At 38.4% G+C, this 26,558-nt stretch overlaps 1 protein-coding gene across 2 annotated transcripts in view; it reads left to right on the forward strand.

Annotated features, from left to right (window-relative positions):
• The window catches only part of RSPO2 (R-spondin 2), a 104,208-nt gene that overhangs the window by 57,308 nt on the left and 20,342 nt on the right, over nucleotides 1-26,558 (forward strand). The window contains exons 3-4 of one of the 2 annotated variants that reach the window (XM_066547464.1): nucleotides 4,366-4,509; nucleotides 5,196-5,384. In XM_066547464.1, coding sequence (XP_066403561.1) covers nucleotides 4,366-4,509; nucleotides 5,196-5,384 — 333 coding nt within the window. The remainder of the gene's footprint in view (nucleotides 1-4,365; nucleotides 4,510-5,195; nucleotides 5,385-26,558) is intronic. The other variant, XM_066547471.1, reaches the window with a different exon arrangement.

Raw genomic sequence — 26,558 nt, forward strand, 5'->3', positions numbered from 1 at the left:
CCACTTATGGAACTTGGCTTTTTCCCCTGAATTACAGGATTGATTTTGAAAAGCATAAATGCAAGTTCTGTCTAACCAATACTGGCATGTGTTGAGCACTTGATGTTTATCTCATCCTCATGCCTTTTACAGTCTCCCTCTGTGAGAATAATGATGCACTTGCATTTATGGACCAGTCCTGGTTCCCCTCTGATGATTATTGTATTGCATATTTTTATGTTAGTGTAACTGCTAACTATTTACACATCACTTCTCTTTTTTTTCTTGGTTTGGTGATCTTGGTTTGCACATATGAAGCATTGTGGACATACAGACATTATGTTGATTGAAGTTGAGTTGAAATAAACATCCTTAAAAACTGAATAGGTTTCTTCCTACTTGCTCTTCTTAGGTATGCTTACAGATTGGGTTGCTCAGATAGTATTGTCTCACCTAAAATTAACAAAAATTTTGGCTATGTTAAAATCCTTATGGGAGTTACAGGGCTTGAATTACATAGGCTGAAATAATTTCTGCCCTAATAATGTCTTCATAGGCACAAAAGCTTTTAAACATTTTTTACTGGAACACTCCCATTTTTGTTAGAGAAGTTATAGAAAATATTTTTTATGGAAAATGTTGTCTTGATTTTAAAAGCCAAACATTGTCAGTGCCAAATGTAACACAATGAATACCACAGCCAAGTGTAGCATCTCTAAAATGATGGAAATTTTGGATTTCAAGACAAATTTTCTTTTCTGCATGTAAGGAGTATGTGTTCCTAGAATTTGCTAAGTGGTTCTAGACTATTTTTCTAGTAACAGTGAATCATGAAATTTGAGACTGCTTGTCTCTAGAAATCAATGTAGTTTCCTGCTGGATATGATTTCCACCTTGAACACTGCAGTGTGAGAATGCAGTCCTTTTGGACATGAACTTGTAAAGTGTTGAATCTCTCCTGTAGAAGAATGCCCAAGAGATGAGTAACACTTTGTTAATTTTCCAATAATTTTAAAATAATTAATGACTTTGAACTGAACTGCTCCAACAAGACATAATCTCATGAGAAAAAAAAACAGAACTGAATTTAAAGAGTAAGATGAAACCTGTCAGTTTGGTGGTCGCACTGATTAATGTATTAAGCCTGTCTTGAACCTTTCAACTTAGTCCACAGCCATAGTAACCTATATAATTTTAGGAGGAGAAACCACTCAGAGATTAGAAATTACAGCTCCCTTCAGCTTTGGTTGACTGTTTGTTTAGGTTCTCCCTCTTTCTCCTAGGTGGACCCAACATTGTAATTTCCCCTTCCATTCACCTTCAGTAAAAACAAGATAAAGAGAAACTTTTAAACAAATTGAGCATTTATTAAACACATGTAGTTAATTCAATGCAGTAAGAAAGGTAATGAATTTTTTAACAGTGTGACAAAATAGCAGGACTTCATGAATATGCTGTTGCTTGAACTATACTTATGTAGTATAGTAGAGCATATGACCATTTGAGACTGTTGTAATTGCAACTGTAGCAGTCAGGGGGTTCAATTACAAAAAAAAAATAGCACAGAAGGTGCTGCTGGTCAATGACAGATCAGTGCAGTGCCAGTGGACACTTCAGGATGGCAGTGTGAAATTGGATCTGTGGCACCAAAGCTGTTCTAGTGAGCAGCAGAGGGATGGGAGCAGGAGTTGAAAGGAGTGAATGTCATGGAGTTGGGAACAGTCTGGGCATTGGTGAAATTGTAGAAGAATCAGGTTGTTGTCACTCCTAGTTTGTCTTCAGCTACAGTTAAATTATCATTATGATTAGCACTCCGTAACCCTAAGCATTATGATGAATATCACTCTGATGAATTAATATATTTATTTCAGATTTCTTACAGTATTCCTAATACTCTCTCAGTATTTTCCCCTAAATTGCATCTGATACAGATTAAATAATATGTCTTTCATGTTTGGAGTAGTTTATTTTCATAGGAAAAAAAAGAAAATAAACTGTCTAAACTGTCTTGGTGGAAATCTCCACCCAACCTTCATCCAGCCTTCACTCCTCCCAACCTTCACCTACTAAAGCTTCTGAAAGATAGTTATCTCAAGGACTATGCTGTGAGGAAAAGGAAACTGGCATTGAAGGTAAAGCAGAAAATACAAACAAGATGGGAGTTTTGAAGTATGATCAAAACTGAAAGAGGATTTATTCATTCATTGAATGAATGATAGTTTTATGGAGGGAATCCCCCGTGCAAAGTGAGGCCAGCTTCCACCTGCCAAGTGTGTCTGTATCATGTCAAATGTTAACTTCTGTTGAAAGTTTTTCCTTTAGTCCCTATTGACACACACAGAGAAAATTTTAGCGTGTTACTCCCAACATGTTTTTTGAAAGCAATGGTTAAAAAGTTGTTTAAAAATTGTTGTGTCCATTGGATGTGAGGGAGGGTTGCAAGATGCTGATTTTTCTTTCAGTGTTCTGGTCTGCATCTTGTATTGGGACTATACAATTTGTAAAAACCCTGATTTCTTTTCAAGTGTCTCAGGTGAGTGGGCAAGAGGCAAATGTTTTTTCTGAATATTTTTAAATACACAGGATGTTTGACTCAAGCATTACATTTAATAAAATACTTACAGTACATCTTGAGTGTAACAAACCAGATTAGCAATTAAGCATTGTGGTACATCTCCAGAGCAGCTCACCTGGTTGGTTTTGCCTTGCAATTCATTAATCTAGGAAAGTGATTTTGCAGAATCTCTATGTAGACATTGACCAGGATCCTGTTCTTTAGGGACTGGTTCAACCCTTGTGAAAAGAAATTATGATTCTAAGGAATTTCCTATGACCCTAAGTGTGGACAAGAGCCCAAGTTGTGCTGCTTATATGAACTCGAGTTCTAAAAGCCCCTTTGGAGAACGCTGGACACAGGATTTGGTACATTCAGGTTATGTGTGGTTGTGTCTAAATAGAGCCAGCAGAGCTTATCTTTGTCAGGGCAAGGCTTCAAACTGATCCTTACATTCCTTTTAACCAAGCAAAGGTCACCACCACTAGAAATATACATTTTTCTTTTCATTCAATCTGCCTAATTTTTTGCCCAATGCCACAAGAAATCTGATTTAAAAGCCTCATATTTCCCTAATTGCTAACAAAGGATTTTCCATAACCACACTCTCACACACACACTGTTTAAGTATTGTGGGATGCCCTGTTTTAGCCTGCTGAAGTTCAAGAATAAATATTAAAATCTGTTTCATAAATATTGGCTAAATTTAAAGTGTTGATTGGCGATATTTACTAATTGCTATTTCAGAATAGTGACCTTATGGTTTGTGCTTATTTTTCCATTATAAAAGAATGAAGAATAAATGAGTGACAGAATTACCAAAATTATGATTATATTGTTGGATAACATGAATAAAAAATGCTTCCTGCTGTGGCTTCAGATAGCTGAAGAAAGGATACAGCTATTGTTGCTTATTTAATTTTGTTAGCTGAAGGATTAGATTTTTAAGAAATTAATTTTAAAATGATCATTACTGTTCCAAATATAATGGCTTATATGTCTTAATCTGTGGAATATTTTTTCCCTAGTATTTTTTGTAGGTATGTCTGGTATACATATGATCATTAATAACAACTCATTTCCAAGGTGACATGTTTTAATATGGAATAGGATATTTCTGAAAAGCCTACACATGAGTCTGTCACCTATTGCAGGTCATATTCCTCTTAAATTTTCTGAGGAATACAATATTTCATAAAGATAATAGTTGTTTGGTTTGGTTTATTTTTTTGGTTTTTTTTAATTTTTAATCTATGCATTATGGTGTATGTCTCCAGTCATTTAAGAATGGTTATTTTTTGTGGAATAAGTGTCTCAGTAATAGAGAGAAGCTAAATCCAGCAAAAATGAGGCTTCTTGCACATGCATATATGTAGACACAGGCATCAGATACACTACATGAAAGCATTCACTCAGCTATTCATAGGTTCAACTCATAAAAAGTATCCTGCTTTCAGTGATAAATCATAAACTGAAGATAATACATATAAAACATGCATACTTTCCAAAACAATTTGTTGCATCTCAGTTTCATCAAAATTACTTACACGTGAAAATAATTTATACTGAACATTTTTCCTCCAAAGAGATATCATTGACTCAAATATAATTAAACTAGGGGTTTTATCTACAGTTTGATTTAGAAAAATAAGATTAGAAGGACATAGAGGAAAATGTGGGAAACATGGTTACCTCTAATTTTGTCTATATACCAGATGGATTTCAGGATGACAGTTTCTGGCTTTGCTATTTTATTGCTTTGTAAGTCCCTTCATTTTCAGTCTTACCCTAACTTTGCTGTCTCATTGTTCCTTATGATCCTTTTGATTTAGGATGCAGAATAGAAAACTGTGACTCCTGCTTTAGCAGAGACTTTTGTACCAAATGCAAAAGTGGCTTTTACTCGCACAGAGGCCGCTGCTTTCGAGGATGTCCCGCTGGATTTGCAGCCTTGGAAGAGCTTATGGAATGTGTGGGTGAGTCAAGTAGCTCTTTGGCCAGGTGGCCATATTTAAATATGGCACTAGTTTATGATGATGCTTAGTATTTCTTATCAGGAAATATTCAGTAAGGAATTATTGATTTCTTTACTGATAATACTAGTAAATTTTTCCAAACTTTAAAGTACACTTCACTGGGAATGTCACTCTCTCTCTTGTGCATCACAAAGTTCTGTCCTCTTAACTGTAAAATCACCTTTATGAAGATTTTCAGCTTGGAATTTGTAAGATTTTAGGACTTGTGTCAGAACAAACTCTTTCTTTCAACACTATTTCTTGCATTTCATGATGGAGAGGACTTGGAAATGTGAACTTCTGAAGTTTTCAAACCCAAGTGACAACCAAATAGGATCTATATATTAGATAGAAGAAAAGTCAATCTCATTAGCTGAGGAGACTTTTTGAATATTTGGACTGTCATAACATATCAAACATACAGTTCTATATTCTGTTTTTTTTTTTTTTTTGGTTGAGTTGATGCTGGCTAAAAAGATTCAGATTCTGTAAGAGATTTTAATTTTGTTTCTAGCTTTTTACCTGCTAATGGTAAAACTGTCAAGTGTTGCTTTCTAACAATGTACATTGCATTCTAATAAAAAAAAGAGGAAAACAAAAAAAAAACCAGAAGAATTGCTCACTTGTGTTTTCTTTTGCTTTATCAGAAGGCTGTGAAGTGGGTCAATGGAGTGAGTGGGGAACTTGCAGCAGAAATAACAAAACGTGTGGATTTAAGTGGGGCCTGGAAACGAGAACAAGACAAATTGTGAAGAAGCCAGCAAAAGACTCAATACCATGTCCAACCATTGCAGAATCCAGACGGTGTAAAATGGCCATGAGGCATTGTCCAGGAGGTAAGTGTAGCCCATGCCAGAAAAATCTTTATGAGCTGAAGGACAAATTCTGTCTCTGTTCTGCCAGCCAAGGCTGAGAAGCAGCAGTAGTACATCAGTCCTAGTCTGTACAGAGAGACACCAGGGAAACACTCAGCAAGGGAGCAATTAGTCCTTCAGCAGACTGTGAAACTGTGTTTTTCCTGGTGTGGTACTGAGGGTTTTCCAAAGAGGTGTCTCATGGAAGAACCGTAATAGGTTGCAGTTTTGAGCTTCAGCATGGAAATGATGCTGATGGTGGAAGAACTACTTACTCTGCACATGGCAGGAAAGATTATGACTCTAAACCACTCTGCAGGTGGCACACACAGTGTTGGTGTGCTGGGTATTTAAAAGAAGTTAGTTACACATGGCATTGTTAGCTGGAACCATTAGCTGGAACATGTTATTTGTTTTGAATATTCTGGAGCAAGGCCAAACTGTGATAGATGTGATACAAGAGAACAGTGATAAATATCAAGATTTTCAGCTTGAGACCAGCCTATGGCAACTGCCCCAAGTAAATAAAATCAAATTTCTTTATCATGGTGTTGCAAGACTTAAGTAGTGATGCTGATGTGAGAAAGGAAATCAACTTTCAAATTTGGGCTTGGTTTTTGTAAACCCCAACCTGAAGACACATCACTACTGGAGATTTTTTGTTATCTTTTAAGTTGAAAAGTTTAACTTCTCAGATATGGATTCTGACAACTTAAAGAGGTTTCAAAATTTGTAGGAGTGGTGGGTGATCAGCAGGTGATAAAGATGCCATTCCTTTCAAAGTCACAGGGTTAAATAAAGAATGGACTTCAAGAGATCTCAAGTCAAACCTCCTGCTGGTTTGACTGTGAAATCAGACAAATAAAAAGAGAAATAAAGGGTTGAAGAATCCTGAGGAAAGCCATAACATGATGAATAAGATAAACCTGAAACAGTCTTAGAAAATGTACATAAATAAGTTGCTTTATACTCTGGGATTGTTGAAGATGTCTGTTTTGGCTTGAACATTCTGCCTACCAGTGTGTATGTATGTTATACATAGAGTTTTATCTTATGGATACAGATTAAATATCTGTAAGCTTCATTTTTTTGTCTCTAGGACTGCAAGTCAGTCTGGAAGGGTATATAAAGCTGATTCTCTGTTACCCAGGTTGACAGTCTATGATGTACTTTCCTTCCCTATCCCACTCTCTGTATTCATACACACATGGGCACACGTGGGGCTCAGTCACAGTGGTACAGGGGGCATTGTACAGCACGGTTAATCTGCAACCTAAATACAATTCTCAAAGGCATTGAAGAATGGAACCTACAAAATTAATATCTCTGTAGGAAAGAAGAAGAAAAGGTAAAAATGAAGTCTGATTTCGGCTGCCATGGTATGTATGTCATGGTATCTCTGAATATTAGTCAGCTGCCTCTGCATCAAGGTAGTGGCACTTACCAGTGCTTGCAGCCTGGTGAGTGATCCAGTTACTTGTAACAGACTCTGGATCCCTAATTGGGTTAGTAATCAGATCAACTGAGAAATGTTTTACTGCTGAAATGAAAGGAAATAAAAAGGGCCCATCGACAAGTTCTACTAACTCTCCAATCAGTGTTTTCTTTCTTCTCATTTGCCTTCAAATGCAGGCAGTTTAGCTTGCAGTGGAAAATTTGAGAAAATTGCAGAATTTTTTCAATTCAACATCATGTGGTACAGATTTAGTCATTTTGGTACTCAGTGCGTACAAAGGCAGGTGTTTTATGGATGCAGCATCCAACTTCTATAAAAATTCCTAGCAAGTAGAAATATGGATTTAGTCTTGATAATTTAGTTAGGATACAAATTATTCAAATTGTTGTAAAAAGTTTGAGAAGCGTGCTTAAGTGAACCATAATATTCAAGAAGGCTGTAGCATGCTCATGTAACTATGTTAATTTGGACATTCATACCTTTTTATGTCATATTCTCTTAAGTTGTTTCAAATTTTCTTGTCTAGCAATTCAGGCCACTGCTTAAAGATTTACATCTCAAATTTATCTTTTGAAAGGCACAGTGGCTTTCCTAAGAGTGAGGATATTTATTGGTGTCCATTGCCTAGTGTCCATATATATTAATTGGTGTTCATTGCCTAGTGTCCATATTGTCTCTGTATTAAGCTCCATGATCAGAACTTTGGTTTTTTTTCACCACATATCAGGAAAGTTGTTGCTGCAAATACAAATTCAGTGTAGTACTTGTAGTGCTCTTTCATGGGCTTCAGTGAATCCTGAAGATTAGGGTCCTGTCCTCCCATGGTGTGGAATTCTCTGCATCTGTTTTCAGAGATAAAAATAAATGTGTACAAAACTGCAGGTTTGAACTCTCCACACTGACTACAGTATTTAATACTGCTTCTGTGCCATCATAGAAAACACCTCCCAAAGTATGAGCTCCTTTCTCTCTCCTAAGAAACTCCTGGGAGAATGTTAGTAGTGTTTTAAGTGCCTAGGGTAAGTCTTCCCCAGACCTGCTTATCTCTGCAGGTGAGGAAGCCACAGAGGCTGCCCTGTGTACAATCCTGCTTTGTAGAATGTTTTAATTTATACTATGTACAGGGCTGGTCTAAGACCTGTTCCTTTATCATATTTTAGTATGGTTGCCACATTAGACACTCAAAATGTTTTATTGCCTATTTGATCACTGTGACATTGTGGGAGGCTCAGCACAGCTTACAGTTCTGGCTGCTGAGGAAGAGATTCTGAGTCTTTAAAAATATGGTGCTTTCCTAATGTTAGGAATTTTGTGACTGAACTTTTAAACTGAAGAAATAATAGAAAAAAATTGTAAGGTTAGCACTTCTGGGAGACTGAAGAACCACAATCCCCTGTAAATGTCAGTTGAGAAGCTGTTAATAAATCCTTTCATCCTAATGTTCTCAGTACATAAACTCACACAAATGTGGAGAATAAGTATTGGATTATACAGCTAAGATGATTGAAGATTTTGATGGATTAAGCTGAGCACAGGAAGTAAGGATATTTTTGGTAGAATAGGGTCAAATAAAGTGCTTTTGTCATGTGCTTTCTACTTCTGTATATTTTAAAGTTACTATTTATGGTCCACACTACAGGGAAACATCCAAAACAGATTTTTATGCATTTGCAGTAGAAGGAAAGTTAAAAGAGGAGAGTTAAATTCTGTTTTCCTACTAACTGTATCAGTTTCATATTTTTAAGGTGCTACCCAGCTGGCCAAATGGCAGTGGTACAACTTCAGTTTTCGATGAATGATTTATCACTTTCTCCAGTGTCTGCAGAGCTGTAGAGATACAAACTTGTATACAAGTGAAAGATCATTTAACTTATTTCCTACTGAAGCTAGCAACATAAGAATAACACTGATTTCATATTTTTACTTAGAGATATTTCCTTAGTCTCAGTAGTTACTGATTTAACTATTACTGTATGGAAATGTCACATTTGTATATCTGTTAATGTTATGTAAGTTACCCTGTGGCTTTGACTGTAATGTGAATTCTACTTTGAGAGGTTGGACTTAGACAAAGGAGACTTGGCTTGTTCAGGCCACCTTCTACCCATGCTGGTCTCTTCCTGATAAGGAATTTTCTTCTCTTTGGTTCAAAAAGAGAGAAAACCAGAATTAAAAAAAAAAAAAAACAATGGGGAATTCAGCAGTCAGAGATGTAAAATAGACTGATAAATCTTGCTCTCTTCATGTTTTCCCATATATTTACTATAAATATAATATTTATACTATATTTATATTTTATGTAAATATAATATTGTACCTCTTATTTGTATGTTGCTCATGTTTACCTCAGCAATTCCTCCTCTTTTGTTTGTACACTCCAGGAACCTGCAGACTGGTTTAATTATTCATATTAAGTGTTACATAAGCAAGCAAAGCAGCTCTCTGCTATTTTAGTGCTCATTAGACTTCAGTTCTTCAAGCTGTCTGAAACTTGATTATTACTCTGTGCCAAACTAATACTTCTGCAAGTGCACATTGCTGGCCCACGTCCAGCCTCTCACTCACCAGCACCCCCAAGTCATTCTAGGTCACCAAAGACTTCTGTTTTTCAGGCTCAACAAACCCAGTTCCTTTGGTCTCTCTTCACAGGGTAAACACTTCAGCTCCTCACCATGTTGGTGATGCTGTGCCAAACTCTATCAATATTTTTCTTTTCTTGAGCTGAGGGACCCAAAGCTGCATATGGTGTTCTAGATATGGTCTGATGAGTGTCAAATAAAGGGAGATGATCACTTCCCTTAATCTGCTGTCATGCTGTACTAACAGGTCAGCACACTGAAGGAAGTGATTGCTGCTGCTGCGGCTCAAAGTTGGCTCACATTTAGCTCAAGTTTGATCAGGACCTTCCCAGGAGAGTTGTTTCCCAGACAGTCCATATCCAGCTCATATTTTTTCAGGGAGTACTTCCTTCCCAGATGCAGGACTTTGCACTTTGTTGAATTTCATGAGGTTCCTTTCAGCTACAATGAATCTTTTCCTCATGTATGAAATGAAAACCAGTCAAAATAAATATAACACCAGAACTCAATGAATGATCAGGCAGCTGATCACATTCTTTTGAGCTTTTTTATACATCTACATTGTAGTATCCAATATTGAAAAGTTTGTAAGCTAGGACTCATTTGAGACCTTAATTGATATATTGCACTTATAGACTGTCGCAGTGCCAAACACCTACAAACACCATCTGCCCTTTGAGTCAAGGCTAGGGCATTCTTTAGCTGGGTCTCAGGAAACATAACCACCATATTCTTTGTCTCCTATTGGTTGTGCTATGTTGCCACAAGAACAGAGAGCTAAGTGGCAAAGGCTGGCTCAGGAACAGCAAGAACTGTTGCCTCCTCCATGAGGACTGTCAAGCATTTGGCTGGATTGGTCCAGTAGACTGTGTAGGCACCATCCTTGGAAGTTTCCAAGACCTGATTTGACAAACTCTTGAACAATCTAGTCTGAAAGGTCTCAATCTTACTGAGGATGTTGGACTGGGGATCTCAGTCCTGCTGATGTTTGGACTGGGGACCAGTCTGAATGATTCTGTCTGAACGGCAGCACCTCCTGTGGGTATGTGCTGAGAGAACACTGTTCTTCCTCTGAGTTTTGCAAAATTTCTGATATCTTCTGCTTTGAATTAGAGACAAGCTGGAATGACTGTTTGTAGGGAATAGGAGCAAACCTATTCCCTACAAATCTTTATTGTGGCTGCTATAGTGCTGAAATATCTTCATTTGGCCTATTTTATTCTGGTTGAAATTATATGCAAATTATGTGTCATGTTTTGAATATAATGTTAACCATTGTTTCATGCATTTCCAAGTTTAGCCTTAACCAGGATAAAAGCTTAGTTCAAAGTGCTGATTTCTTGATTTATTTGTTATTATTTGTCTGTCTTTGGCTGAATGCTGCACACTTCTAAATTCAAAAATCATGCGTAGGATCTAAAAGATCCATTGTACAATGTACTTCTATTTTAAGTTAATGCACTATGAAAGTCTAAGTTAATGCACTATGAAAGTCTAAGAAAACATTGGAAGACCAGCAGAACTATAGAAATGCTGCTATAAGACTTTGTTTTGGAGTTGCTGTGTGCCACATCTTAAAAAAAAAGTTTGATTTTTGGGACATTTTTAGTAAATTGTGGATTTCATTCCATTGCTAGTTAAGTAGTGACATAAATGTCTGTGTCAAGTTAGACATACAAGAAAATGATCCCACTTAGAAAAGATTATCTTATATGTTGAAGCGTGATCTGACCAGAGATGTTAGCAACCAGAAACCATTGTGGTTTAGGGAAAGATGATGACATTTACAAACAGATTGTACTAGTTTGTTAGTATTGCATGGTTCTTTAAGACTTTGGAATATTATTTATCACTTTAAAATTAGTATTTATGACACTTATCAGTATTTTAAACAAGACTGTAGTACATAGAATAGACCACAATTATACTGTCATTACCTGCTGCAGCTCTCTGTTAATTTTGCTGTCCCACTGGATCAAATCTGCCCTCGTTTGCACTCACCAGGCAGGTAGAAGGTGCATTAAATGTAGCTCCACTGAGTGCTAGCTCTGCTAGAATCCTGGTGTCACCAAGCAGGTTTCCCTCCTTGATGGTTTTTTTGCATGTCACCGTGGACAAGAAGACTTGTCCTTAGCTTTTCTGAAAATATAACCCATCATTTTTGTTAAAAAATCATGACTCAAATTTTTTGAAAGAGAGAAGGAAAACCTGCTTCAGCATCAGTTTACAAGATGTAAAGTCCACCAAAACCACCTAATTGCACAATGCAGGGTGGGAAAGCAACAGTAATAAGGAAATATTTTTGTGAGTATTTTAGTTGATGGCCATTCTGTGAAGGACCAAATAAGTGGGAGCAAGAAAGGACAAAATAGTACTCTGTTGTTTTTTGGAGGCTTTTCAGGAAACAAGAACTGTTTTACAGTGTGGCTGAACCCTCAGAGCCTGGCATGCTTGTTAGTACATTTGTTCAGGAAGCAGACCTTTGCCAGCTGCAGATTCTGCTTGTCTGGATTGTCAACATCGACTTTGTACAGAGAACGTTGTGCTGCAAGTATTAAAATGTGAGTCTTTTTATACCCTTTAGCTGATCACATTCAGAAAGGGCTACAGCCAGTGAAAACTAATTGTAATCCAAATATAGATCCTGAAGAAAATGAAACGCATATTGCTGCTCATTTCAGTGAGAGTGACTGCAATTAGACTATGTACTTTAATTAAGGCACGTAGGCAGGAGCTATAGTTATATCATCAATAGTCAATGAAGTTTATACCAGCTTCTAAGAAGAGCAGAAATTTTTTAATCTCTGTTTGGTAACAATAAAAAAAGTGAAAATCAAATCATAAGTAGTTTCAGGTTGGAAAGGAACATAGAAGGTAATTTAGTCCAGCCTCCTGCTTAAATCAGGTCAGTTGTGAGAAAACCGGGATTAGCCATTACTCTCACAACCCTCAGACATTAAATAGTCTCCATTTTTTGGTCTTAGTTATGTTCCTCTTCATATGCTTATTTCAGAGATGATGATTTACAACTTGTTGGTTTTGTTTTTTTCAAAGTGGAAAATACAGAAATGCACAGCAAATTTGTAGGTTTATTTTCAAGACATTTGCATTCGTTGATAGATGTACATGCATTCATGTGCCTGTATTGGAGCACTTCTATACCTGGTGCTTCTTAGATTTGCAGGTAAAAGTTAGGCAGTGTACCTCTCAGGTGATAGCATACTATAAAGTAATTCAAATAAAGCAAGAAACTCTGTTTTTTTTTTTTTCCTGCATTAAAGTATCATGTTTTCTATAACCTTTCTTCTTAGAAACAAAAAGTTACATGGATATTTTTTATGGGTTTTTTGGGGGGGAGTCTGAGAGAGAGCAAATAACTCTCTCTGTATTATACATGCATTTGATTCACATCCATTAAAATGAGTTCACAAATAAACTTACTGTGACTTTTAAACAATTGCTGTTATTTTTCTTTTGTACTGTTGGGAGCAATCCATTCCTGAGAGAAAATGCAATCCAATTGGACTCATATTTGAAAAGTAGTTAGAAATAGTTTTTATAAGCCACATAAACTTGAATGTCAGTTTGAGTAGCAGTCATATTCAATTTTGAAACCAAGTACTATCCACCAAGGACCAACAGGCAGATTTTGCAGGAATGCCTTCTCTTTGCTGCTAATAGATTACATCACATTGCTGGAAGGTTGAGGTACCTCTTAAAGCTCTGTGAACAAGATATAGCTGTTGACTCATCCTCCTTTTTCTACGTGTTTGGAATCAGGTCAGTTAAAGTAAGCAGTTAATTAAGTGCTCTGAAACAATATCAACACTTATTGAAAATAACCCTTCTGAGATTTAGGTCATTTAGGTAACTGCTCAGTGTTTGGGTTTGCATTTTCCTTGAAAATGGGATGGTGGTTCTTGCATGGGAGTTGAGGCAGCTTGTGACTATGTCACTGAGTTCCTACAAAACTTTTTTGCTGTTTTTGTCTGGATAAATACTACTATGGGTTACAATTACCATTATTAAAATGTGTGGGTTTGTGTGAATGTGGTGGAATAATGCATTACTTATATTGAAACCTGTAACTTAGATAGACATAGCTAACCTAACTTCCTTGAAGTGTTGTTGCAGTGAAGTGTGGTTTTGGTTTTCTTTTTTAACTGATGGATTACATTTTAAAGCTTTTAAGCATCTTCAGTCTGTTTGACTGAAGCAGAATTTAAAAATGCATAAACCAGAAGTTAAATCTGTCTAAAATGATCTGTAGAGGGTACCTTTCATGACAGTAGCAAAACAGCTGTGTAGAAAAGCATTGTTGTAGTTTGATTTCTGTTTTAGTTTTCCTCTTCAGTACCACTACCCAAAGCATGTCTTGTAATGGACTATATATACGGAGCACAAGGTTTTAACTCTCCATACTTTATCAGGATGATACAGCCTGTGGAAATTTATGTATTGTTTTATCATATTGGCAGGCTACATTTTCAGCTTATTTTTAAAGGCTTTCGAGGGAATTACTGGCAGTGCAGAAAAGCCAACTCAAGTACATTTTTCCCTTCCTTCTGAATATAAATTATCCTTCAATCCTACTTTTTAATTTAAGTAATAGGAAATGTTTTCTTGGGAAGACATTAACATAGTTTTCCCAATCATTAAAAGGTGATATGCCCAATTTATTTATTTATTGCCATTATTATATCTTAGACCAGATAAGTACTTTTAACATGTGTATTTCTTTAAGTATACCATATTTCAGAAGTAGCATGAGTATTGAGTGATGCAGTGTCTCCTGTGGGAGTTATCTGTTTTTAATGAATAACTGAGTGTACCAGAGTGTAAATCCTCATAAGTGACCAGAGTATGAGTTAGAATGGTCCCATGGCAATTATACAATTCAGGGTTATTTAAAAATACTGAAGGAGAGCCAGCTGCTAATCCACATGGAAATACAAATTCTGTAAAAGAGCTGTGGCTGATCCAAGTGCACAGATTGAATTTGTCCATAAAAGGCACTTGATGGATTTTATTGTGCATACCCTTGTGAAGTAACTCCTGTTGGTTTTTGTCTCTTTCTCATTCTGAAACCACAATCCACTTGTAGGAGGAAAAGTCATATACATACTCATTTCTAATTCTTGACCAAAGAGCTATTTTTGTACATTATGGTGTCAGCCATTTCAGTCACAGCAGAGAAACAAGCAAATACTCACATGCCTGAGATTACTTGTTCCTCCCTTAGGATCAATCAGTTATCAGTTATCAATCAGTCTAATATGCACTGTTCTCTGCATATCCTCTGCCAAACCACAAGCCTGGGTATGGCAGGTCTGGAGAGCCATCTGCCTCAGGTGTGGCGTGACTAGAGAGCCATCAGCCTTTCTCAGTTTTTAAAGGTTCATTAAGGCTTTCTTTGCACAGAAGTCTCTTCTTAAGTAATAAAACTCTTAGGTTTATTACAGAGTGTATTTGTATTCACAGCATTGGTGCAAGGGCCACATCCTGACTTTGGTATCCTCAGGCACAAAGGTAAAGCAGACAGGTCTGTATTTCCCAGGATTCTGCCTCCTGTACTTTTGAAAAGTGGGTATAGTGTTTCCCTTTCTTCAGTCACCTAGTGTTTCATCTGATTGCCATGATTTTTCAAACATCACAGAGAGGGACTTGGTGACTACATCAGCCAGTTCCCTCAGGACTCTGGGATGCATCTCATCAGGCTCCATAGGCTTATGTACATTAGGCAGTCATGAACCTGAGCTTCTCTTGTAGGATGAATTTTGCTCCCCTCGTCTTCCAGTCTGCTCTCTCAAGTAGTGTGGGAAGAGAGGTTGCTGGTGAAGACTGAGGCAAAAAAGTTGTTGAATTCCTCAGCGTTCTCCTCATCTGTTGTTACCAGTTTTGTCAGTTTTGCTCAACGGGGAGGGTACACACACTTTCTTTGACCATCTCTTTCTGGCTGACACATTTATAGAAGCCCTTCCTGTTATTCTTTGCGTCCCTTGCCTAGTTTAAGTCCAGCTGTACCTTGGCCTTCCTGACTGCACCTCCACACAACCAGGCAGAGAGCCCATATTGTTTCCAGAATACCTGGCCCTGCTTCCATTGTTTGTGGATTTCCTTCTTGTCCTTTAGTTTGACCAGTAGGTCTTGACTCAGCCATGATGCTCTCTTGCCTTACTTTCCTGATCTCTTACAACTGGGAATCATGAGCTCTTCTGCTCTGTGGAAAGAATCCTTAAAGTTCTACCAATTCTTGTCCCTGAGGGCAGTTTCCTGGGGGGAAACCAGGGGTTTCTATTTACTAACAGAAATAGGACCAGGGAGTCCTATTGACCAGTTCCTTGACCAGCTGGAATTTTGTTTTCCTAAAATTCAGGGTCCCAGCTTTTCTCTTTGCCTGACCTCTATTCATTAGGACTACAAACTCCACCAGGGCATGGTCACAGTAGCCCAGGTTTCCTCCAGTCTTGGTGTCACTGATGTCAATGATCATTTGTGTTAGTGACCATCAGGTGCAGTACTCCTTGTCCAGCACCAATGCAAATTATCTAGATCACCCTCCCATGTGCAGTAGCCAGCAGTGTATACAAGCTAATTGCAGCTGCTTGACTGCTAAGATAGAAACTCATTACACTGCTGTAATTGTGATTGTGATGTCTCATCTCTACCCTTCATAATAGCTTTGTTATTCTGGAGTATCATTTTGATTGCTCTGTGGCCTGCTTGCTTGACAGCTTGTGGCAAGCTAAGGTAGCCTAAGACAGGAGCCTCACAGCTTCAGGCTAAATTCAGAGAAGTGGTTTACTTCTTATCCTGCAGCGCAAATGTGGAGGGCAAGGAATCTAGGAAAGAGAAGGAGGGGGAAAGAATCTGAGAAATAAAGTGAATGCCTCTTCCTCTTTGGTTCTTTAGAAAAAAATCATGAAGGTACAGACATATGTCTCCTGTTAGCCAACAGGAGAAGGTAAACTCTGTTCACACACGATGATTTGCTGAATAGTTTCCAGTGCCTTTCAAAATGAGACAAAGAGTGTTCAATTCTACAGTGATGTGTAGTTCAGAGACTCCTAAGCCAATGCTACATAAAGTAGCTCAAGAAATGGAGAGTTTAAAAGTGTCAGTGTAATGCTGTGCAGGAGTTAATGGTCCCTGCTGAGACACACGTTTTATTAGATCTGGCATGGTGCTGTGCAGATATAATGTTTTCAGGTCATGAGGTACTATGTTTGGGATGAAGAATTGTGATTTGTTCTGCGGGTGCATAGATCACTTGGGGGACTCATTCTCCTGTGGGATTTATTCCTGTCTAATTATTACAGAGAGTCTCACAATAACTTACGAAGGGCACACTGCTCGATGCATAAATGCAGCAGCTTCCAGTACTCTGCTGCAGGCCAGATTTAATTTAATTAACTTGCAGCAGACAGCTAGAGGAGTGAAGGGGGAGTGCCAAGAGGGAATATGTGAAGGAGCAATCTCCCCAGCTGCTCTCATTTGTGTGACCACCAGTGCTAGAACTAGGCTGGAGTCAACTGCACTGATTTTTAAGGCTGTGCAGTGCAAGTTCTTCACAGAAAGCTTCTAGATATGTTTGCAACTTTACCTTTCGTGCACAGCAGAAAAAGGGCAATAGAAGGGGAAAGGAAGAACAGATCTTCTACTAATTTTTTTTAATTGCTGCTTGGTTTTGCCTTTGGTGTTGTTGTTATCTTTCTAGAGCTTTTTGAGATAATTTGAAATAATTTTATTTCAGATTGGAAAGTTTGGGCATCACTGATTCCTGTAGTACATTTTGCTTTACACCTCAAAGGTAAATGCAAAGAACTTCTTCTTGAACACTTTGAATTCCTGGTTCATTCTGAAGAACTACAAAAAATTACTGCAGACAGTGTTTGGTAAAGGAATGGGAACACGAGCATAGGAAAAGAGAAGAGAAAACAAGAATTTCTCATGATGGACAGAGCATCCCCACTCTGCATTGATGTTACATTGTATTGTATCCTGTCTCGGTCCCTCTGCGAGCCTCTCAAGAGCCCTGGGCCAGTCCCGAGTCGGCAGACACCGGGGGGGGGGGGGCAGCCCCGACCCGGCCGACAGCGGGGAGACACTGTCTGTGTGTGCCCCGAGGGTGCTGAGGGCACCTGGGCTGGGGGGAGACACTCTCTGTGCCCCGAGGGTGCTGAGGGCACCTGGGCTGACAGCAGGGAGACACTCTCTATGTGTGCCCCGAGGGTGCTGAGGGCACCTGGGATGGCAGGGAGACACTCTCTGTGCCCCGAGGATGCTGAGGGCACCTGGGCTGGCAGCAGGGAGACACTCTCTGTGTGTGCCCCGAGGGTGCTGAGGGCACCTGGGCTGACAGCAGGGAGACACTCTCTGTGTGTGCCCCGAGGGTGCTGAGGGCACCTGGGCTGGCAGGGAGACACTGTCTGTGTGTGCCCTGAGGGTACTGAGGGCACCTGGGCTGGCAGGGAGACACTCTCTGTGTGTGCCCCGAGGGTGCTGAGGGCACCTGGGCTGGCAGGGAGACACTGTCTGTGTGTGCCCCGAGGGTACTGAGGGCACCTGGGCTGGCAGGGAGACACTCTCTGTGCCCCGAGGGTGCTGAGGGCACCTGGGCTGGCAGGGAGACACTGTCTGTGCCCCGAGGGTGCTGAGGGCACCTGGGCTGACAGCAGGGAGACACTCTCTGTGCCCCGAGGATGCTGAGGGCACCTGGGCTGGCAGCAGGGAGACACTCTCTGTGTGTTCCCCGAGGGTACTGGGGGCACCTGGGCTGGCAGGGAGACACTCTCTGTGTGTGCCCCGAGGGTACTGAGGGCGCCTGTGCAGCACAAGAGACACCAGAGACATCGGTAGAAGAGAAAGGGCCGACTCTTAGCAGGGGTCAATCCAAGGTTTTATTAGGATCCCAAAGGAGCTCCTGCACCTCAGGGGGCCTCCTGCCGAGAGCCCCGGGAGATGTGCCAAGGTCACATTTAAAGGGAGGTGGAAACCAAAAGCAGATAACATTTTACGAACCAATGAGTGACCCTAAGGGATGGGTACCCTAAGGGATAGACATCTAGGACAGCGTATGGGGCAAGGCTTGGGGGGCTGACTCCCAGCCTCTGGCTAATCACTCAACGACCTGGACCAAAACTTCTGGATGGAGGGGATGGGATGCTGAGTGATTGACAGAGAGCTAGGGTGGGGGTTTGGGGATGATCTCATCCCGGGAGAGGGATAACACAGGTAAAGGGAGGGGGGTACAGTCTGGGATAAACCATTTGGGAAAAATAAGGGGATACAAAACAAAACTACTTCAGAATATTACAAAGTATAAAAACATACTACAACAGTACCCATTAAAAATGAGTAGCTTAAATAATTTTCTGAGCACAGTCTTAAGAATAAATTAGCCTAAATTTAATAGTAGCATGTAAAGATGCAGTACCATGGAGATATTTCAATACTTTCCCTTTGTTAGTATAAACATTCTGCACCACATGATCAAACACAGAAGCAGTATTAGTTATGATGGACACAATGCAGGGCCCTTTTGGCAATAAATCCTCTATCATAAACATATTTATTTTGTGTGTCATTGTTTAGATTTTAAAGGGGCCCCAAACGTAGGTTTTAATGTGCCCCCCCTGAGTTAGTATCTTACATCATCTTTGCCATTTAATGTGAGAGTTTATCAGTTTGTGTTTCTTTATAAAGTGTGTATCGGGTAGAAGTCTACTGAGGTTCAAATGAGGCTGAGCTTATACAGTCTCACCTAGAACCTTCAAGTTTGACACTTCAGTCATATGTTGTGCAGATCTATTTACTGTGTAGCAATACTGCAGACATGATAGCAAGCTTTTAGATCATGTTTTAAGACTGTTCTACTTACACACCTGCATTAGCTTGGCTGTTCCTGTTTGTCTATTTTAAGCCTTTTATTGGTTTCCTGTGAGCATTCCTTGGTGTTCTTATCTACATACATATAAGTGTGATGACTTTTGCAAACCTGGTGCCGAGTCAGAGGTATCTAGTTGCAAAGAGCAGCAGCAGCAGTAGGACACCAAAGCAGGTGCTTTACATCATGTCAGATTTATTAAAAACTACAAGAAGTTCAAACAAGGGACATGACTTGCAACTCCAACATAGATGCTTGAGCTATCATGGAGCATAAAGATCACAGGTATTTCCAATGACATCAATATCCCATGTTAACACCATGGCACTTGCTAGAGTAACTCCTGATGAAAATGGCAGCCAGCTCTTAAATTATTCTTCTTTTCTGTCAGATACAAATGTGAACATTTTGAATGGGTTGCCAACTGTACTTACACAAAAAGTTCAGCACAGTAGAAAGAGTACTATAAAAACTGTCACACTCTTTTAATTCATTGCTTTTAATATTGCACAATGAAACCTTAGCTGTTGACTAGAGGCAAGTGCCAAGCAGCTTTGATCAGATCTAGCATAGCTGCCCTGAAGCTAGATTGCATCTATACTATAATTTCTTCAATACTGACAAAGTTTCTACATTTATCTGCTACTTGACATGACAAATGTTTAAAGGGTTTCTAAAACAAAGCTAGTTATAACCTACCAAAAAGATGGCTAAATTCTGGCTTTTTATTTTTGCTCTGAATTTATGGACCAGATTATTTTGTTACCTCCTCATTTACCATCTGTTCCTTGTAACTTCTAAAAAAGAAGAAAAAACTTCTGTTAGGGTTTGCAAAGAAAACCACAACTTGGTCAAATATAGAGGATAATCTTAAGCATTGCAAAACATTGTGCAGGGGATATGCATTTAAAATCAGTTTGCAACTCTGCCATATAGCACTAAGAGTGATATATGAGTAGGACTCTGAGTGTATTTGCAACAGGAAAAAAAGACTTTGCATTTGATAACTGATGGCTGAAGAAATTTCTGGGCCATAAAAACTTGACAGATGAAAAATATCTACTGAGCAAGTCCTGTGTCAGGCTTCAGGTCATTGCTCTGGTTAGGCAACTGGAGTAAGTGGTGGGAGGTTGCTAGCTAAAAGAAAGTACTGTGGCAAATAAAGGGAGGCTAGTTTGAAGAAAAGAGGAAGTTGTTTCAAGATCATTACAGATTGTGTCAGTGCAGTAATACAAATTACTGACATTCTGATGTAAGGTCAGAATCAGGTTTTCATAGTCACTGAAGGTGATTCTATGTATGTTCTCTGTTGGATGAATATATGCTATCAGCTGTAATTCCCAGCACTCAGCACATGATTATTCTGCCACCAGACTTTGTTAATCGTGTCTGCAATCCAGTGCCAGCTTGAACATACACTGCAATAATTCCTCTTTTGAGAACAGGGGACGCCAGTGGATGATGAGCCTTAGACATATAAATGGAAAAATCCTGGGAGATAAAGTTCATTTTTTTTCCTTGCAGCTGTGGCAAGGAAAAAGAGAAGATGATTTATTATTTCTGCAGAACTCAGAAATAGAGATGACCCAAAAAACAGCACAGTGTTTTGAGAGAAATTTTATAACATGCTGAACAATTCTTTCAAGTGGAGTTTTTTTAATTATATAAGTAATTGTTCTTCAAATTTCAAGCTCTAAAAAAAAAAGAGTTGATTCATATGTCTTTTCCAGAATAATGTTTTTTTGGGTGGAGTATGTTGTGAAATAATAATATTTTACTTTTCTCTTAGTTTTCTTCCAAACAGCTCAATTATTTTTTTAGCGAGATAAAAGAAATTAAATTTCTTTGGAGGGGAACTTTTCCCCCTTTTTATTACAGTGTCACAGGTTTACAGTATCTCAAACTGTGAGAGAAGCTTATAAAGCATTCACCTCCCAGTTCTTTGGGTGAGATGCTCATCTGGAATAGGTTGGTGGTGTTTTATAGATGAGTTGCTATTAATCTCTCATAGCATCAATACATGTGAACTTCTTGATGGTTCTTACCAAAAATCAGAAGTTCCATCAAAGCTAGCAAAGCCAGCAAAGTTTAATTGCTTGCTTGGTTTAAATGAGAAGCAAATCTATCTGTTTTGTAATTATTACTTGTTCCATGAAGTAATGGGACCTCAGAACTTAAAAGTGAATGTAAAATAGGAGCCAAAATATAACTAGAGTCCTTCTCAATTCATTGAGCAATTTTAGAACCTCTCTCTATTTCAGTGAAGGTTGTCCTAGAAGAAATAATTAAAAAAACCCAAAAAGTGATACAGTTTCCTCAGCTGAGTATAGAATAAGAGTTTAAACAGCATTGCTGGACTTGGAGTTAAAACTGTCTGCATCAGTGAGTGCACTTCAAAGCTGGGAGCAGAATGCTTCAAAACAACCACTTAAAAATTATTATTCCTTCTTAGACAGTTGTTCAAGTCAGCATCACTGTATCATCTTTCAGGGCTATTAAAGAAGGATGTGGATCTATTGATAGGAGTTTCATTTTTCTATGTGAACCAAAGTTTTATCTAGTTGGACAATTAGCTGTGTAAATTCTCTAGAATTGGTAGGGGCTTCATGTCAGTTCAATAGCAATTGAATTGGTGTTTTTACCTTTTGTACCACTTACAGTAATTTTTCTAACTGTCTTGTTCTAAGACAATAGCAGACAACAGAGTAGTGGATGCCTTCTGAGAACAGTGTCAGTGTCATGTGTCTCCCTCAACCAAAAATGAGTGACTTTGGAAAGACACTGTTTTTAGGGAGTGAAACTCCAATGCTGTCAGTGTAGTAATGCTTCAGCTGCCAAAGGAAAGGTACAAATGCCCTGAAACCTGTAAGAGTATTTCTTCCTTGTGGACACTTTGAGGAATCTCAGGTACTTCCTTCAGCAGAACTCATTGAACTGTGAAGGTTACCATGTATCCCTGCAGGAGCCGTTATAAAAAGGTTTTACCTTATTACTTCCTAAAATGATTTAGAGAACAAAGTGGTAGTGAGGACATTAATGGTAGTTCCCTGTATTGCTTTCTTGTGTAATTTTTGTCACCAGTTTCCTCATTTCTTAAAGCTCAGCTGCTGGAACGACCACATAATACTTTTAATGTTTTAGCTGTTTTTCCAGTCTTTATAGCTGCAGGCAAAGTTGAAGAAAATGGACACTTTGAATGTTTCAACACCAGAAATTAAATGAAAAGCACTGGAAATTAATTATTCCACTAAAAGCCAGTGGTTTTAAATTTTACTTGCAACTGGCTTACGATTTTTGACTCCATATGGTTGTCAACTTTTACCTGACATCCACCCCAAAGGAAACGTGTTTAGAGGTGGTGGTTTTCAATGTTTGCTAAAACACTGTCTCTCTTAGGTACTCATGTGAAAACTGATGTATTTCTGTGTGAAAACATTTGGTTTTCATTTACACATTTCATTTTACGTATTTACGTAAAACCTAGTCAGCAGCAAAAAATCAAGTGTTATTAGTGAAGGAACACTTCAATGCACTATCTGGCATGCTAATTTGAGAAGATTAGAAATTCATATTCTCTATTAAGCTCTAAAAAATGAGCTAATGCAATGCATTGTGACTGAACAAAATAATAGCTGGTAATTTACTTCCTTGGTTCCTGTCAGCAGTTTCATTTGTCTTGAATAGGTATAATTGTGTGTCCAAAAAGAGATTGCTCTAAAACCAGTTCTGATATAGTCAGACTTTCCAAATCCTTTCTTAAGCACAGCAATTTCCTGCTTCAGATAAAAATACTTCAGTCTTCAGTTATATTTATGTTCTGCTAGTAAAACATGGCTTTCTTTTAAAATGTGAAAAAGAAACATTTCTTCAAAGCTGAGTTGATTGAAGTTGTCCTATTACAGCAGTGTTCACGTGAACATAGTGTTCAGCTGAGCATAAGTTAAAATCAAAAAACTCATTTTAAAGGGCTGTTGAAGGGTAGAGATGGATGCTACCACAGGTATGAGATTTGGAAAGCAAGCACTTGCTGATTGTTTAACAATTATGAGTTATCACAGAGGTCAATTGTGGGAGGTTTCAAGCCTAAGTCATTTTACAGAAAATGAAGTGATAATAGTTACTGCCATTAGCCATATGAGTCAGTAGTAACTCAGAGAAACATTGCTTAAGCTTGGCAGAAGTTAATACTAAACGAGCTCCATAATCTCATTTTAGCTAGCAAATATATTTTCCCGTTAAATAGGACCTGAATTGTTCTTAGGGTGATCTTACACTTCTGAAGATAAATGCAAGAGGTACTTTGCCTAGTTTGGAAGTTTTGGAGTGTTTTTCTACCAAATTTATAAAGATAATAATAATAAAAATCAGATCTGGGTCTTCCTTGATTCAAACAGTGCTTATCACAGTCTATCTTTATTTTGATGGAAAAATACCAGGAAATTGAGTATCTAATTGTGTATATAATAATGAAATGTAGAAACATTTTTGACTGAGAGACTGTGCCTCAAGAGCCAACATTTATTATTCTGCCTGTATTTTTCTACCACTCTACCACATTTAGCTATAATATGGGAACTTGGATTTTGTGTGTGCTTGATTAATTTTGTTATATATATATCATAGTTTTCCTTTATACCTAAAGCTTACTGGGTCATCCCAAAAAGCTAACACCCCCACATTAGAGAGAGTGGGACAATAATCATCTGTTTAGATATAATATTAATACTAAAATATATGTGTACAAGCACAGAACTAAAAGTATTCATGTGCTCCCAGGCTTCCTGGTATTTCCTAACTCCAGAAGATGCTTGCAGCTAGAATAATTTTAATCTTTTACTATTGGTGTTTCTTTTAATACACAGCTGCTGTTGTTCAGGCTTTCAAAAATTTGTTCCATAACAATTTTGTTATTATCATGCCCTAAGGAGTGCTGAGCACTTTTGAACATTTGTTGCTGAATAGTATTCTTTCTGAGGGATGAGCGTGTTCAAAGTTTCCGGCAGCTTTTATAAAAATGCTTTGCTGACTTCTAGATGGACTTGCTGCTCTAAATCCCTCAGGGGCTTGTGAAAATGTTCATCGTAAAGTTGGTGTTTTCTGCCCAGAGTAATCATATTGCAGAGTGTGCTGGGAGATTTTTGTAGTCTTATACTTGTTCACACTAAACTTCAAGATTATAAAATGCTAGATTATAAATAGTGCCATAAAATCATATTCTCTTGTTTTCCTCAGAAGCAGTGTCCTAATTTATGAAATATTTCTGACTATGTTACAGTTACACATATCAACCCAAACGAGACAAATAACTTAGTGGTCAGACCTGCTGAATACTTCACAAGGAGCCCTCCCTGACTGGTTTAGAAATGGGAATTTTAAACAGTTTATCAATAAAAATGTTGTTGCACTATTCTTGGAATTGCTTGATGTTGCAGTGTGACGCCATTTCCTGTTTCACCTATCCCAACCCCCCAGGTGTGCCCACCTCTCCTTTCCCCTCCCCCTTTGCCCACCTGCTAAGAGCTGTCCATCCATCCTAACATTCCAGCAAGGGCATCGTGGTGTGGTTGGCAGAAGTTCAAAAGATGCCCCTCAGGTCCGGGCTCATTGGCCTGTCCAAGTGTCTTTATCCCTTGAGCCTTCCCCTCCTCCCACCTGGTTGGCCCTCACCTGTCCCTTCCCCTCCCCCTGTCCCCGGGCTTAAAAGGAGACGGGACCATGCGGTCGGGATTCTATTGGAGCTGTCACGACATTCAGAGGTCTGTCATCCTGGAATAAAACTCTGGATTAAAACTCTACGGCAGAATCCTCTCCTTTTTCTCTTCACCGTCACCTGAACCTTTTCCACCAGAGGTAAATTGAGTTCCTACTATGCCTGGATTTGTTCTGAGTGCCCAGCTGCAGCATCCAGCCAGCCAAAGGTGTCTCTGAGGGGAAACACCACAGCTGCCACCTTTGGTCCAGCAGCAAGGGTCAGAAGAGCCCAGGCATGGGCTCATATTAATCTCAATGGGCCCATATTAATCTCAATATTTTCCCACCCGGAAATATTGAGATTAATATTCCATAGCTTGATATAAGTGAAAATATACACAATTTATTTTCAACAATTTAAGACCCTATTTTTACAAGGCTTAAATCAAGGGATGGAATAGAAGGATAGAGATTTTTGTGCTGTATCTATCTGTGAATTACATATTAGTTTGGATTAATGGTTGCACAGTATGTCTTTGAATATAATCTAGATATTATCCCACAGCCCTAGAATCCTAACCATGACCTCAAGAATATTTAGCTTTCTATATCATTGCAAGAAGTCTTGATCATGATTTGATTTATCTTACCATTATAAAGGAATGAAAAATTCTCAAAATCATGCCATAAGAACAAACTTTCTTCCAGGATTTTGGAGCTTCCAGAACTGGCTAAAAGTAGGAATTGCCGAAGTAAATGAAAATATTCAAACTGTGGTTAATGGATGGTGTTTTGTTTTGTATGATTATATTGCTATTGTACTGTGTAATTGTGATACTTGATATACAGCTATTTTTCTAAATGTCAAGATGTGGCTACTAAATAACCTTAGATCTCCAATTCTTGGTTACTAAAATAAATGATTTTCAATGGAATAATGCAGTTTGGAGAGGAGACATAGCTGTTGCTCACACTGTGCATTTTTGTTGGGACATTTCTACTTCTGGGTATTTTTTTTTTATTTAGCTCTCTAACATAACCACAAAAAAATTTGATATGTTTTCTTAAGTCCCTTGAAGAAAAAAGAAAATTCATAGTATTTCCTAATATTCCATTCAAATAATGTGTATTTTTTCAGTCCTATACTGAGACAAGATTTGATATTCTTGTTTGATAGAGTGACTCTCCACTTAGGATGCTTGTACAGATATAGATCCACTCTTACACAGGTGCTTGCACAGTGCTTATTGAAAATCACTATTTCAAGTATTCATGAAATTGTTGTAGCTTCACCAAAACCTCCATCTTTGAAGTTACTGAGCTTAGCAGACATGCATAGTGATGTGAGTTTTCTGCCCTCCATAAAATAATTGCAATATTTAATTTTAAAAGCATTATATTAAATTATTAATTACTTTATTTCATGGATTATTACAAAAAGCATTACTTAACATAAATTTATCTAAATGTCCACATGTCAACATTTCTTCTGTCATGGCATTGGTTGTGTCTTGTGACTGCCAGCCTTCTAGAACTTTTGCACC

The sequence above is a fragment of the Molothrus aeneus genome, chromosome 1 (genome assembly GCF_037042795.1).
Source record: "Molothrus aeneus isolate 106 chromosome 1, BPBGC_Maene_1.0, whole genome shotgun sequence".
In the NCBI taxonomy this organism is placed as follows: domain Eukaryota; kingdom Metazoa; phylum Chordata; class Aves; order Passeriformes; family Icteridae; genus Molothrus; species Molothrus aeneus.